General features: G+C 37.3%; 2 protein-coding genes across 2 annotated transcripts; both read right to left on the bottom strand.

Annotated features, from left to right (window-relative positions):
• Nucleotides 1–1,337: 1,337 nt before the first annotated feature.
• On the bottom strand, nt 1,338–4,521 carry LOC124997663 (GTPase IMAP family member 8-like). Its single transcript, XM_047571555.1, has 2 exons — nt 4,417–4,521; nt 1,338–3,260 (listed from the first exon to the last, which is right to left on the bottom strand). The coding sequence occupies exons 1-2, from the start codon at nt 4,451–4,453 to the stop codon at nt 2,428–2,430; spliced, it is 870 nt and encodes a 289-aa protein (XP_047427511.1). The 5' UTR covers nt 4,454–4,521; the 3' UTR covers nt 1,338–2,427.
• Nucleotides 4,522–7,646: 3,125 nt separating this feature from the next.
• On the bottom strand, nt 7,647–10,601 carry LOC124997667. The gene is made up of 2 exons (XM_047571560.1): nt 10,411–10,601; nt 7,647–8,909 (listed from the first exon to the last, which is right to left on the bottom strand). Exons 1-2 carry the CDS (start codon nt 10,433–10,435, stop codon nt 8,275–8,277), a joined length of 660 nt encoding a protein of 219 aa, XP_047427516.1. The 5' UTR covers nt 10,436–10,601; the 3' UTR covers nt 7,647–8,274.
• Between the last annotated feature and the right edge of the window lie 5,304 nt (nt 10,602–15,905).

The following is a 15,905-nucleotide window of genomic DNA, read 5'->3' as shown; positions in this document are numbered from 1 at the left end:
TATCTAATCTCATGTTATTTTACATGCCAATAAAACAAGAGCGTATTTTCAACACCTTTTACATCTGTCTTCTGTCACGCGAACGCGGGGAGTAACGTCCGCGGTGATATCTGGACCAGCTCTGACAGGCTTCACTGGCAACAGGTTTTCTGAGATCATGGCAAGTATCAAGCTTTTGAATTATTTCACTCTGAAGAGAGCCCGTCTACACTTCCATTCTGACCTGTTAAGACTCATCTTCAGCTGACTGAGATTTCCTTGTTCTTTATCCAGAGATGACATCAAAATAATGCCAGGAATCAGATGAGAACAACAGATACTACGTGAATGCTCTCTCTCTCTGTTGTTCTTTCTCTACTATTTTCCTATCGTAGTAACAGGGTGTTCATATGTGTTTGTGCATATATATGTTAATCAGTGTCTTTGCTATCTGTAAGGGTAACAAATGAGTGACATCTGTGAGCTGGAGAGAAGAAATCCAGGTTCATCCCCTCTGATCCACCATATTCCCTACTCACCCACACACACTCACTAATTACTTGCCATGATTTGTGTTAAATGAGTGAACTATGATATTTGAAGTGTAGTTTGTGTTAGGGGTTACAAATTACATGTAGCGTGTTTGAAGCAACACACACACACACACACATATATATGTATATATATATTTACCCTTGGTATGCTCCACAGAACTCCACTTTTTGTTGGTTTTGTTGGATTTGGTAAACCTCTATAGGATATCCACCTAAATAATTAAAATATGTATATAGTTATAATTATAAACAGAGATACAGATAGTGAAGATATATATATATATATATACACACTGTATATATATATATGTTTGTTTTTTTGTGTGGCTGTTTTTCTTTTGCCTCAGTTGTGTGTTGTTGTTTTTTTTTTATTCTGGCCAGCAACCGGTGACTCCTTGATTTGTAAGTGAAATAATGGGCAAAGGCACTGATAGACAGGATTTCAGTTGCAATCGTTAAATCAACTTGGAATTTAATGAATTGCTGCTACATGGGCAGTCATTCATGATTTTTCACATTTAAACATTAAATCATCAAGTTAACATTTGACATGTTTTTGATGTTTTGTGCAGGCTTCCTAGACAATTAGTTTTGTTTTGTATTTTGGCGTCTTTCAGCTTACTTTTAGCTTGATCTGTTTTTTGTTTTTTTTTTCAGTATCATTCAGACACGGCTCCAACTGTTTCCAGACAAACCTTCTGGACTGAAGCTGAAACAATGAAACCAGCAAAATGAAACTGTTTTTTTTTTTTTTTTTTTTTTTTTTTTTTTTTTGTGACTTTAGCCAAAGAACCAAAAAAGAACAAAAAAAAAAAAAGATTTGTTAATAATCTCACAAAGTAAAGTTGATTCAGGAGAAATACAGATCAAGCAACAAAAATACACGTTATCATCAGATCATTTGATCAGAGTGAATAAAGATCAAAGCTGTAATGACCTGAACATTTGTTCCACATTTAAACACTTTAACTACAAGAAGTAACTGTCAAACATACTATTTATGGGGTGTTTTTACTCTTTATTTACACAGTAAAAAACAACAACAAAAGAATATAGTCAATTCAGTCACAATAGTCTGGTTTTTAGGCTAAGACATAAAAACAAATAAAGAACAATACATTGAAATAACTGAATATATACAGATCTCCTTTAGAAGACATTTGGGGTCAGTTTTAATCCAGATCAAAATTGTCCGTAACTGGAAATCCCATTTTTTACTATTCAGAATCAGGTAATCCGTCTTAGTTTTTCAGTTACACACTTTTTAAGTTCTTATTTTAAGGGAAAACACAAAAATAACATAAATATCCACTTTATTTATAATTTCTCTTATGACCCCTCATCTGAGCCACAACAAATAAACAAATATACATAAACAAATACATTGTAGATATTTAAAAAAAAAAAAAAAAAGTAGACATTTTCAAGATGCATAATAATTATTTTTGTTTATTATTGAAACGTGTTGGGGGATATTTTATTTTGACTTTACTACACTGAAAGGATTAATTGTTAGCCTATGCCTGCTTTATCTACAAGTCAAGTGCAAAATATGAATACAAGTATATACACTAAATGATACAAATGTTGTATTTTTTGACTAGTTTATGAGTTTCACTACATTTTTTTCCTGAAATCCACCTTGAAATCCTACCCCTTGTTTGTTTTTGGATCAAAGTTATCCAAATCCAGCTGAAACGTTTTGAGGTTTGATCCAGATTGAAACTAGGATTGGATTATGTTATCTTATCCGAATTCAGAATCCTTCTTGCCTTTTTGAACAACCCATTTTCAAAATTGGATCCAGTTCGATAACTAAAATCTGATGAGATTAATTTTGAACAAACTGGCCCTTGGAGATAGGAGAACTTTTGACAACTCACTATATGATGCATCACTTCACTAGGTCTCTGATGCATATCCCTAAACGTGCTATTATAAAGGCCAGTATCCCACCCAATACAGCTCCTAGCAAAGCTGCCATCTTGGACGTCAGCTCACCCTCAGAAATACATTGCCCGATCACAGCTCCAGCAGCTAATCCACCTATAACAGATACTTTAAGAGTTTTTAAATCGCCTTCCCTTCTCTGCAGTTTCAGTGCATTTTCCGCCTGTATGAGCAGTTGAATATGGTAAAAACCTTCTTTTGGGATCCTGCTCAGCAGTGGAGGGTTTTTAGGGTCACCATTTACATTGATGTTAAAAAAGTGGTATTGCAAACCGTTGTCATCGATTAATTGTTTGAGGTCTATATTTTTATCTGAATTAATAAAATCACTGATTTTATTTTCACCCACGTCCTCTGTATGGGTGAACAAGATCACAGTGTAGCGCAGAAATTCTTTGCCAAAAGTGCACTGCAGAATCTCCAGTGTTTTTTCTTCCTCTTTTGTGAAGTCTTTCCCATATCTCATCACAAGCAGGAACACATGAGGACCCGGTTTGACCAGTTTGACGGACTTCTTCAGCTCTTTCACCGCGTCTTCCTCAGACAGGGACCCAATGCTGCACAGGCCTGGGGTGTCAACTACAACCACTTTTTTATCACCAACCATCTCTGATTTCTTTTGACACTTTTTTGTGTTGAGCCCATAAGAGGATGTAGGTTTTGGGAATGGCTGTGTTCCACTCAGGATGATGTTTCCTGCAGAGGTCTTCCCAACTCCCAACTTCCCAACCAGGACGATCCTCAGCTCTTCCGGTTGTGGATTCACAGTAGGCCTATCTGTTGGAGAGGATTAGAATATGAGTCCGTGACCTCCGTATCCTATACATCTCCGTGTCTTCAGCACTGACTACACAGTAGTTTTAGGTCCGTGTATGTTTTGGTCATTGGATTTTCCGTTTAGAAAAGACATTAAAATAATAATAATAATAATAATAATAATAATAATAATAATAATAATAATAATAATAAAATTAGTGGTTATTTGATTTTCGTTTCAGAATTCAAAAATTAAAATTGAAATTTTGTTTTGTTTATCAGAATGGATGAACTGAACTTTAAAAACCTGCCAATCCGATTTCCATTTTCTATTTGAAAGGATAAAAAATAAAAGAAAACTCGAAAAAGCGGCCGTTTTTCATACTTTGCAACTGGAAGTTGCCGCAAGTACGCCTATGACGCGCTGTGTTTATGGCAAGAGCACCCAAATATATGACTTCTACCTGTAGTTTCACTAGCCCTAGCTAAAATGTCTTTGGAACAATTTCCTGATTATATGTAGTTATTTCTTAGCTGAAATATGCAGCTTCTCTGAGACTCTTTTATTGTTTCGGAAAACAGCGTGGGCCTATTGATGCACGTCCATCAACTTCTGTTACACAGCGCCGTCCGCATACTTGCTCTTACTTTGAAATGACAACTTCAAAGTAAGAGCATTGTAAAATATCAATCAACCTTCAAATCCAATAACCAAAATATAAATGGACTGTTTTAACACACAAATGTGCCTCAGTGAAGCCCGTTTCACTGAAAATGCTGAAAAGCATCCATTCACTGATCTCAAATTACTAATTGGTTCAATTTTGGTAACTGATTTGATGCTAAAATGGCACAAATGCCCATTACTGCTCAGACAAACACATGACATCAGAGCACACACTTTATAACAACATCTTCAGCAGCAAGCACTGCTACATCGACGTTATATTGTTATCTAATCTCTCACCTCTGTCTTTTCAGTTTCTTCATCTGTAATCATGATTATTATTTAAATAGTCACAGAAAACCCCATAATAAATCAAAGACAAGGGAAAGAAATGCTGCAAATGATTCACCCCAAACTCCCTGGATGTAAAAAGAGAGGTTTAAAAGAGAAGCTTATATTTCAAGAAATTATCTCGACTATCACTGCAGTACTTTACGAAGATACACTCACCAAGCTCTGCAAGCTCTGAGTCCCCTTCACTTGCCATCTTTGTTTCTCAAAATCAGCACTTCTGAGAGGTCTTGTTGCAGTCCAGATGTTCTTCTGACTATTTCCTCTTCACCACTACATTATAGCCTGCCAGCAGGTCCACCCCAAGAAGGGGGATGTGCAGGAGTACATTCCACAAGTCTCAAATGTCTCCTTGAGATTTACGCCTTCAAGGCAAATATCTGTTTGCAGTTGTTGTATAGTGGTGTGTTGAAGATAGAGGTAATCGCCACTGACTGAGTCTTGTCTTGCATTAAAAAGATTTATTTCAAGAGAGGACAATGTCAAAAACTCTTGCTGAATCTGAGAGAGCTACTAGGCAATCATCGAATCCCCTCTATCGTTCAGCTCCCGCAGTCACCTCATATACGGTTCTCATCCCCAAGAACCCCGATTTAAAAACAGAGAGAACTTATCTCCTGACATCTGGTAAATAACCTTTAACCTTTCAACTTTGTTTACATTCCACAAGACTACTGTCAAATCTTAACAATATCCACCAACCAGCACCTGTAAAGCTCAACAATTAACATCTAATTAAACCACTTAACAATAGGAACGTGAATATTATATTGTATTGATCTAAGTGATTCAAAGCCCCACATCATCAATATCTGAGTAGTGCTGCACAAGTATCTACCACACACACTGACTTTACACTTATTTTTCCTTAAATATGTTATAAATGTACGTCTTTGATCAGGAAGGCAAAAGCAGAGTTCTATTTAACGGAACCCACAAGAAACTTAAATGATCCAAAGAACTTTTGGAAGGTGGTAAAGTCAACTTCTGGTGCTGCTCAGTAAAATGAGCTCCCTTACCTTTTGGTCAAAGACTTTGCCCTACTGAGTTTGGTGGTGGTGCACTAGCGCCCTCTCTGAATGGAGGGCCACCTCCTGGCGCCCTTCCATTTCCAGTGGAGGCCATATTAGAATGAATTGTGCTTCAGTTCTCAGCTAAATCATTTTCATTCAACGCGTGACAAATTCGCACATTCAACATTCTACATAATCAACATAACTTTAGTTGATAAAATCATGTTCACAAAAGGAATGTAAATGAATTGTGTTGCATCTATTAACTTTATTTTTGTAGATTCAAAGCCTGTTGTTTCTCAATTTTTCAGTGTGGTGTTTCTAATTTTTTCACTGTAGAGATCACTAAAGGTGTGCCACATGGCTCAGTCTTGGGGCCTATTTTATTTTTTTATAAATTATCTTTGTGTCAATATGGGCTAATATTGTGTCAGGCTAAAGCTAGGTTTCTACTATAGAAATCACTAGTGTTTTTTTTCAAGGAGCCCATGCTTGTGTATTCAACTTTTTTTCTTTTTTTTTTTTTTTACCTTTGATCGACTATAGAGATGTGCTGTATATGTATATGTACGCTCCATCTTAATGATTATCAGCTTTGGACACTGTACATCACAATGCGCCAACCTGAAAATGTCAGAACTTGCATCTTTAAATGACTTTCGTCGTTTCCTAATGGATCAACAGCGAACATCAATGGGGCATGTTGTCTGGCACCAAGAACCATACCACATTCAAAGTCACTTAAACCCCCTTTCTTCCCCATTCTGATGCTCGGTTTGAATTTCAGCAAGTTGTCTCGATCACCTCTAAATGATTAAATGCACTGGATTGCAGCCATGTGATTGGCTGATTAGCTATTTGTGAACAGGTGTACCTAATAAAGTAGCCAGTGAGTGTATATTGGAATATAGAAATACATGCACGTTTGTCTATTCAGTTGACCTTGGCTCAGAAAAGGATGATTTACAGTAGTTTCACATCATTATAACAGTTTGAACAAACTGAATATGATTGGTTGGCTACAGGTGGGGAGGAGTCGTGGTTTAGACTTAACTCTCCCATCGTTGGTGGTCGATCTGGACCCCTGGCCACTCCAGTCCTCCAATCTGCTGGGACAGAGCTCTAGAAACAAACAGAAAACCCTTCCTATCTGTCCCTTCCTGAGCTAAGCCTCATATTTCTCTCTCGTGCCTGCTTCCTTGCTTGCTACACAGTGTGTTTACATGCACAGCTTAATGGAGCAATGCCCTAAATTCGACTTTCTGAATGCGCTCCCTGTCCGAGTTTACATGCAACGGACAAAATTGAATAACTAACAGGAACATGTCCTCCTCCTCCACACTAGGTGACGATATGTGTCTTGTCAACAGGTTAATTCAATGTTGATACGTCCCGCTTTCCGGTTGACCTATTACGTGATATAATACACAACTCATGCGGCAGAACAACAACAGGACGGATAAAAGTTAATCTCGTAGGTGGTTCTTCTACCAGTTCTGTTTACCTTCTTCTTCTGTGACCACCTTTCTTGAATGTTATCTTTTATTCCAGGGTTACATGCCAGCACTGGTTGTGGTGCTCAGTCCAATTGAGTGACGTGTTTAAATGCATTTGGTTGTCCAGTTAGAGTCGGATTAAGGTAAGTAAACTTGAACAAGACTATTGCGTCTGACCCTGTCAATAACAAAGACTTCATTCTTTATTGATTATATAAGTTTTAGTAATGTAAATGTGATAATATTCACACTTGTAATTAAAATCTAAGAAAGCTCTACTAGTTAGCACACATTTAGATGAAAATAATAAAAATTGAACTGGTGAATACATTAAAAAAAAAGACTACATTGAATAAAACAAATGCATGTCTCACATATTCCTAGGGAGCTGACAGTAAGTTTCAATGGTAACATGTATGCTAATTTTTATTTTATTTTTTTGTTTGACAGTCTTGCACAGTGATTTTAGAGCTTAGTGATTAATCCCATCCAAACAATTGTGTGTGTCATTTTGGTCACGTTTATTAATTAAGTTGTCAGAGAATCAGGGTTGGAAAACTTATTATTATATTTACAGTCGCAGTATAAGAAAAAAAATATATATATATCACTGTCTATAGAGGACAGATAACACAGCTAAGTAATGATACAATAGCAGGAAAGACAATGAAACACCCGACTGACCATATTTAACCAAGAAAACAATCATTCTCTCACCTTTGAGCTTAACCACACACTTTAATTACCAAACTAATGAAGAAAACACCGTGTCCCATCCAATAAAGTAAAAATTAAATGTACATGTACAAGGTATTGGTATTAGTAAAGTATAAGCATACAATTATAGTAAAAGGAATAAAAACTTTTATTCTAATGTTTTATTTTAATGTTGCTGGTCATAAACATTGAGCTCATTTTCAACTTTTTTACATTTGTCCTCCTTGTCTAGTGGCATTATTATACTCAATGCCCAAAATACCTCCAGCTGTCATATTAGTGTAGTGCAAGTGTCAGAACTTGAGTAGAAGTATACTGGACTACTTGAGTAAATGTACTCCATTACATTACACTACTAAAACTGCAGTTATGTCAAATTTTACTGTGTTACTTATGTTACTCAGCTGGAATAAATCTGGTGCTTCATGAAGTACAAAAAACAGAATAAAAGAGAAGCTCCTTGTCTTAAGTCTCTGGCTCACAGAGTTCAAAATAGTTCAAAAGAGTCAAATTTAGTGGCTCTGTGATCCTTAAATTTCAAAATATCAGTTATTAACAGCAAACAATCAATGCTGACCGCTGAATGTAAAGATAAAGGCACCGTCTCGGATGTTTTTTAGTATTATGGAATTTTTTCACTGCTTGCGTTTTTTTAGCTACAATAAATGTAAACTGATCAACTTTCCTTTTTGAAATTGAAGTTTTTATTGATCTCACAGCCAGCATGTCATGCAGGTAAAGTCCCTTTTCCCCTGCTTAGCCTCTCTGCGACTACACTACTCCATAGTCGCTCAAAAGCACTTTTCTACAGCCTTCTCAATACATTTCTCAATGAAATCATAAACATCCTCTCCCAAGAGTTTAGAAAGGACTTCTTTAGACTCGGCAATAATTATGTCTTGTAAATTTACTTTTGGATCCATTTTTTCGTAAAATTTGTTGGTGTAATGTCCCTTTTTGCCTATCTTCTTGATCTTCTTCATTATCTCAGACACGTTGGGCTCTCTTTTGTTGAAAACAATGAAACCATTGCCGAAGTCTTTCATGAAGCTGTTGTTTATTTCACGTTCATCATCCTTGCTTATGGGTCCATTGTTCAGGACAACCCCCAAGAAATGAGATTTTGAACCTTTGAGTATGGACAGAAGGGTTTTTACTTCCTTCTGTTCTACTGTAGTGAAAGGCTCAGTATCCTTCACATACAGGAACACGTGAGGACCAGGAGCAATACATGCGATGCCCTTGATTACCTTGACGGGGTTTTCTGCTGGGTTGGTGCTGAGAAGACCAGGTCCCTCTGTGAAAACCACTGGCACCCCGTCATACACTCCCTTGGTCATACCCTCGGTCCCAAGGATCTTGTTGATGAGTTCTCTATTCTTATTTTCATCCTTTCCCAGGACCACAATCCTCAGCTCCTCTGCAGCTGAAGGTCACACATAAATTGTTAATGTTAAATGACCATTTCTAACAAAAGTTTTATTTTAATCTCTCGACAGATGTGAGCAAAGAGTTTGTATAGTTGGTGTAACCATGTTGTATGTAAATATGACAGTGTATTGTCTAAAACTCCTCCAGCGAACCCCCTGGCTCACTGATTCCTGCTGAAAAATCTAGTCCATCCAGTTTTCTGTAGATGCTATAGATATACTGAGCCACTGTTTGCTTTTTCTTGGAAACAGATGCTCTATTAATATGATCTGAAAACTAAGAACTCTCATTTACTGACTCTGTGTCTTGTCTGACAACAGAAAACTCTGAAGACTGCTGCAAACTACACACTTGGTGTTTAATTTAGACCAAGTTTTCAACATTTTTCAAGCCAAGGACCTCCAAACTGATGGAGAAATTAGGTAGACTTAGACTTAGACAGATTTTAATGATCCACAAGGGAAATTAATTGATCATAGTAGCTTAACTGACACAAAAAGATGAGCTGTTATACAGCTGGATAGAATAAGGAATAAAAGAAGTTCTATAGTGTTCACTATGGCTACCTACCCTACCTTCTATATGTGTTCTACATTAAACTCTATCTCGTTATAACCTTACGACAACCTCCAGATTTGTTTTCCATTTGTTTTGGTGCAAAGAAGAACAAGTAAATTAGGAGAATGTTTACATTTAATAAACTATCCTTCAAAAAAATAAATAAATAAATAAATAAAAATGAAAATTAAATTTCTTAAGAAAGATAAGTGCAATTGGGCACATTGCTGTCCTGGGTCTCATTGTTGTGTTCTGTCCGCTACTTTGACTAAAACAGAGAACAGATTAGGAGTAGTGGTTATTTTCATTGAAAAATTGCAGCCTTCTATGTAATTTTCACAAATTTGTGTGCAAATTCATACGCCAAGTCATGAGAAAATTCACAGATTCATACTGCGGGCCACATGTTCGACACCCCTGATTTAGAGGAATAGCTGATCAACAGCATAGTTATTTGATGTGCACTAAACATTCCTGCATCAGTGATCCTAAACTTGGCTGCAGATTTTATTTCTAGTTTTTGTCGTACTTCACTGATCTGAACAGACTTGTTCATGCAAATCTTCCGATACGTTGACGATGCAGCTCTCTCTGTGTTTTAAGCTTTTCAGTTCAGATGTGTAGATGTAGATATTTGTATGATGACATCATTGTGACAAAGTCACATTAAGAGCATAGATTTGGGTCCTGAGTTAAACACAGATGAACTTACTTAAACAAATAGGAGATCCACACATTTGAAATGCTTTTGATTTTCTGAGTTAAATGTGCAAAAGTAATTCATATAAACATCAGGGGTTCAGTGGAATCAGTCTAGTCCTTTCACATCTTGGACAGAAAAATGTTTTATTGTCTTCTACTTTACAGTTAAAAACAGCAGTTGATTAAATAAGTGACATCCACCACACAGACAGACACTGAATATAAATTATACTTACCAGTCTTTAAGGGTTTGCTGGCCATCGTTATGTCTTGTGAAAGCAGTCGGTCTTTGAGGTCTTGGCAGTCTTGGTGTCTTGTAGTGGAAGAGCTTGTTGTGTCACCTTTATATGACAATGTCACCGTGGTTTCCTCCCCTTTGAATGCGTCACCTAACCAGTGTGAGAAAGAGCTAGATTCTCACAGTTCTGCTGTCAGTAAAAGGCAGTGACCCAAACTATATGCAAATATGCAAACTGTGGTGCCAAAACATCTCCGACCTCCAGAGGCCTGGACTGAACCACATCTCTGAAGGTTGCTGCGATATCAGGCATCTTTAGAACTTAGCAGAGCACCCTATTGCAGTTATGACCCACTGCAAACGTGATGCACAGCCAGACACCAGCTTCTGACTGCATTCCTGGGGAATCTTAGCCCATTCCCCACGAGCAAAGGCCTCCAGCTGACTATATTCTTGGGTTTGCATACTGCAACTGCCCTTTTCAAATCCCACCAGAAATTTCAAAGTGTCGTTCAAATCAGGCGACAGTGATGGCCACTCTAGTATCTTCCAGTGTTTCCTCTGAAACCAAGCCGTGGTGGACTTTGCTTGGGATCATTGTCCTGTTTGAAGGTCCAGTGATGCCCAAGATTCAGCTCCGTTACAGACAGCATGACATTTTCTCCAGGGATTTCCTGATACTTGATTCAATCCAATCTTTGGCTCATTTTTGAGCAAATTAGAGACACCTTTACTTGTGTGCTGTTGGGTCAGCATAGGGACTGAACGACTTCAGACCTTTTAAAGTCAACCGGGTGAAGGTTTGTCAGAAAAAAAAAGAAACAAGTAACCACAACAACAATATCAACTAATGGAACACAACAGAACTTGTGATGCAGATATGTATAGCCTATATAAAATGGCACTGTCAGTAGCATTTAATATTACTTCACAATGTGTCGTAAGATAGGATAATGTAAGTGGGATTAAAAAAAAAAGAAAAAAAAAAGTGGCATTTCTGAAGGTCTAATAACTTTAGACCATAAGTCTTCAACAAGGGGTCCGCGGAGGTGCTTTAAACTTGTAAACAATGCTTCGCCCGTATCTCAGGGAATGTTGAGTACTTTTGCTAGCTTTTTGTATCCTTTTCTTTGTTTGATGATCTCTTCTCTGGCTCTTTTGGACAATTCTCTTGACTTAGCCTTGTTTCTAACATGCAATCACCATCACACCGCAACTAATGAAGCCCTTGAATGGTTGTATGTGGTGATGATTTGCAAAAGTGCTATTCAGAGGGTTGAATAATATTGAGACTGCAGTAGTCATTAAAATTGATATTTTATGTTGGAGAAATCACTGTTTAAATTGTTCTTGTTTGATTTGTTTATTATAAACAGCTGCTAGTTTGTACTTTGCCAATAAACTGATTGGGGTTTGAATTTGATTGCAACTGTAAATATTGCCTGCACACTACATTTCGACTGAATACACTTCAGAAAGCTAATACCATGAGGGAGACTTAATGTCTCTGCTCCCACAACATAGATCCTAACACATATCCAAGTGGACCTGTTTTAACGTGCTTTAGTGGTAACAGGTTAGTACTTCTCATGGCACACCTTAAACTTTGCACAATGTTTACAGGCATTAACATGTCTTTCTCCAACATGTTTTCAATGAGCTTCTCTGGAAAATTCCCTGGCAATGTCGATCTCTTATGATTGATATTGTCAGATAAGTTCTCAGAAAAGCTCATTACGAAAAACAAAATAAAAACAGAAGGCCTTAAACCGTTACCTCCTCCTCCTCCGACATACACAGGCATCCACATGCCGACACTCACACCAATATACACACTAAAAGTAGGTTAGACATGGTGGGACACTGAGGCTTGAGGCACCTTTGGGGGGTCCCAGCCCCTTAACCACAGGGACGCCGCAGCAAAGATCACCCCGACCCGAGCAGAGAGGTGGAGTCCACACCTGAGTGCAGAGCGTCCAACCATCCAGGTTGAAGGGACCTGAGGGACGGTGCCCCCACGGATAGACAGGAACAGCCCCAAGCGTGGCAGGTCTCCACAGGGAAACACTGGAGAACTGAAAGACTAAAACAGTAAGATGTGATAAGAAATGAAAATAAATAGATGAAAGAAAGAAATAAAAATAAAATAAATAAGTTAAAACACCCTTTACTCAGTAAGAACAGGTTATAAATGTAAATACATAAACCATGTTAAAAAAAAAAGACACACAAATAAATAAAAATCATCTGTGATAAAGTAGAATCAGGATGAGTTGAAATCATCATATGTGATAAAATACAGTTAATAGGAACTAAAATCATGTAAAAGTCTGATTAAAAAGATTTTTAACTTTTTAAAAGTATCAACAGTCTCTGCGGCCCTGAGGTTCTCCTAGTCCCTAGTCGGGGGCCATAATAACTAAATGCCGCCTACCCATGTGTCTTAGGTTTAACTTGTGGTATGATTAAAAGACCGGCACTGGATCACCTCAGGGTTCACAAGGGTTGATACAGAGGTCAGACAAATAAGAAGAAGGCCCAAGACCGTTAAGACATTTAAAAACGACTAGAAGAACCTTAAATTTGATCCTGAAACGTACGAGGAGTCAGTGCAGCGATTTCTATTTTTAAGATGGTAAAAACCTCTTTGTAATGTTTTTGATATGTGAAATAAAACTAAGCAGAGGAAAGATCTTACAGCTTGGCCTCTACAAAGTCTTGATTGCCCGACCAGTTGAGGAGCTTCATTTGGACCTGGTGTTTTAATCAGTGGGGGAGATGGTCTTGGACCATGTTAATTGTAGGGAACTGCTTAGAGCATAGGTCTTGAACAGGGGGTCCGCGACCCCAAAGGGGTCTCCATCAGTTTGGAGTCCTTTGCTTGAAAAAAAAAAAAGCTGACGACCCCTGGTTTAGAGGTGTGTGGGACTTAGCTACAGATTGCAATCAACTGAATACACTTCAGAAAGCTCCTAGAAGATGTGAGATGATAACTAAGAATGTGTTGTTTCAAAAACACCTTTACATCTGTCTTGTTGTTTCTTCAACCTTCAGTTACACAAACGTGAGACACACTGATGTCTCTGCTGCCAGAGGGTACATCCTAACACACATCTAGACCTGTTCCAACAGAATTTACTGGGAACAGGATACCAATACTAATGACACACTTCCAGGCATATTTCTTACATTCGTCGAAACACGCATTCTGCAAAATACATCACATTGACAATACCACACTGTAAAAAAATCGTAATTGTTGCTTTCTCGTAAAAATAGTTTGTACTTGTAATTTTAACAAGATTTTGTCATGTTTTCAGGTTGTTTTAACATTTAATTAGAAACATTTTCACGTTTTTAAACAATTACCTAGAAATATGGTAAATAAATGTATTACGAATAATGATGCTTAAATTTACAGAAATGTGCTGTTATTAATCGCTTTTAATGACATTATTTTGTGGGAAGACATTGTATATTACTTTATATAAGATGTAATATAACAGTCTATGGCAACAAAATAATGTGATTCATCTTTCAAAACACGTAAAAAAAAATGTTGCAAAACTATCGTATTTTCCGGACTGTCGAGCGCACCTCAATATAAGCCGCACCAACAAAGTTTTTTTTTTTTTTAAATGGAAATGTACACATACTGTATAAGCCGCACCGGGCTATAAGCCGCTGACATCTACTGAACTGACCAGTTTAACTGAGCATAACTGATCAGTTTCCAAACGGTGCCTGTAACATAAAAGTGCTGATCAAACAAAACAGAAAAGTTACGGGTTTATTCATCCTCCTCCTGCGCACTGAAACCACTGAAGTCATCTTCTTCAGTGTCGGAGTTGAACAGCCTTTGAAGAGCTTCGTCACATACCTTTTCTGAGTCTATGTCAGTGTTGCTCTCCGTGTCACTGTCATCCTGGGGTAAAGCTGGCTGAAAATTATGCTTTTTACATGAAAAAAAAAAAAAAAAAAAAGCCGCATCTTTGCATAAGCCGCATGGTTCAAAGCGTGGGAAAAAAAGTAGCGGCTTATAGTCCGGAAAATACGGTAGATATTTGGTTAGATTGCAAGAATTTAAGGTTAGTTTTAGAAAACATCAAATGGATATTTAATTGTTTTACGTTGTTTTTAACGTTTAATTACAAACATTTTACATTTTAAAATAATGAAATTACTCATGATGATGACAAATTAACACTGTAATATGAATAATAATGCTTAAAGTTACAGAAATGTGCTCTTATTAGTTCGTTTTTATGGCATTTTTTTATTATTTAAAAAGGCTGTATATGACTATATTAGATGTAATATAACAGTATACAACAATAATTTGATCTTTTCAAAACATGTCCAAAAAAAAAAAAAAAAAAAAAAATGAGACCAAGCTGAACAAGAACAGCTACAATTTCCCATTCTCCCTATTTTTATTCAACCGTAGCAGGTAACCATTATTACAGCAATATTCAAAAATCAATTCAATTAAAATGACTGGTTCTGAAAGAAAAAAAAACAATAAAATTCAACTGAACTGGTTATGAAAGAAAAAAGTAAAATAAATAAATAGTTGAGTTACCAATTTACATACAAGGCATCCATAACCTGGTCAAGTCACCATACATCCACAACACTCATTAGAAACTTTGTCAAACCTCACTGGAAATGAATCCATACTCTATCCAGACAGTTGACGAGGTGTGGTGTCCATACTTGAACTACTTGTTGACCGTGCTGAAGTTGCAGTTTCTGAGCTGTAACCACCTGAAGAGTACACAGATAACATTAGCTGTTGTTAAATAATAACAGCTAATAACGGCAGGACCAGGATAAAGGTGCAAGAAGATCCAGCCTTTTCCAACACCACAGCAGTCACACGAGTCCCACTATAGACGACACCGTTGCTTTGGGACAGACAAGCTTGCGAGATCTCAACATAACACACTACAAAGAAAATACACACCAGACTGACTATACATGGGAACTAAATGAATAACATATTCTTGTTGGGGGAACTATTGCTACTGCTTTCACTGTCACATTTTAATCTTTCAAACTCCATCAACAATGCCATGCTTAAGTGAAATAACTCTTGTCCCACAAAGCGTGTACACAGGCAAAGGGTAATAATCTAGTTTCTGCTCAGGCTTCCAACATTTCATGCTATGTCTTGCTTGTTTCACTTCATACAATGCAAATGCTGGCATATAGGACACATAATTAGGTGTAACAATAAAGTATACATGCTGGTCCTGCATCACAAGCATGCGCTCAGTCTGTCTGAATTCAAGTGCCTCACCTTGGTTTAAACACAGAAAGAGTCCCTTTTCGTACTGAGTGCCTTTCCACTGCATCTTGGTAGCTGCTCAACATTGGGTTCTTTGACTAAGGGTTCTCCTACTGTGGAGCGCACAGCTTCACTGTACAGTTCAGCATGGAAAGGAGTGGAGTTCTTAACCACCAATTTATGCCATGAAATCAACTCTCACC

The sequence above is a fragment of the Mugil cephalus genome, chromosome 20 (assembly GCF_022458985.1).
Source record: "Mugil cephalus isolate CIBA_MC_2020 chromosome 20, CIBA_Mcephalus_1.1, whole genome shotgun sequence".
NCBI classification, from domain to species: domain Eukaryota; kingdom Metazoa; phylum Chordata; class Actinopteri; order Mugiliformes; family Mugilidae; genus Mugil; species Mugil cephalus.
Note: the sequence above shows the minus strand (reverse complement) of the source record. Positions and strands in the feature narration are given on the sequence as shown.

What these genes read in the sequence shown, in the direction of transcription:
- LOC124997667 (XM_047571560.1), bottom strand. Translation starts at nt 10,435, where the DNA reads ATGGCCAGCAAACCCTTAAAGACTG. An exon ending in CAGCAAACCCTTAAAGACTG is followed by an intron (nt 8,910 to 10,410) that starts GTAAGTATAATT and finishes TGTGACCTTCAG; the next exon opens with CTGCAGAGGAGCTGAGGATT.
- LOC124997663 (XM_047571555.1), bottom strand. Translation starts at nt 4,453, where the DNA reads ATGGCAAGTGAAGGGGACTCAGAGCTTGCAGAGCTTG. An exon ending in CTCAGAGCTTGCAGAGCTTG is followed by an intron (nt 3,261 to 4,416) that starts GTGAGTGTATCT and finishes CCTCTCCAACAG; the next exon opens with ATAGGCCTACTGTGAATCCA.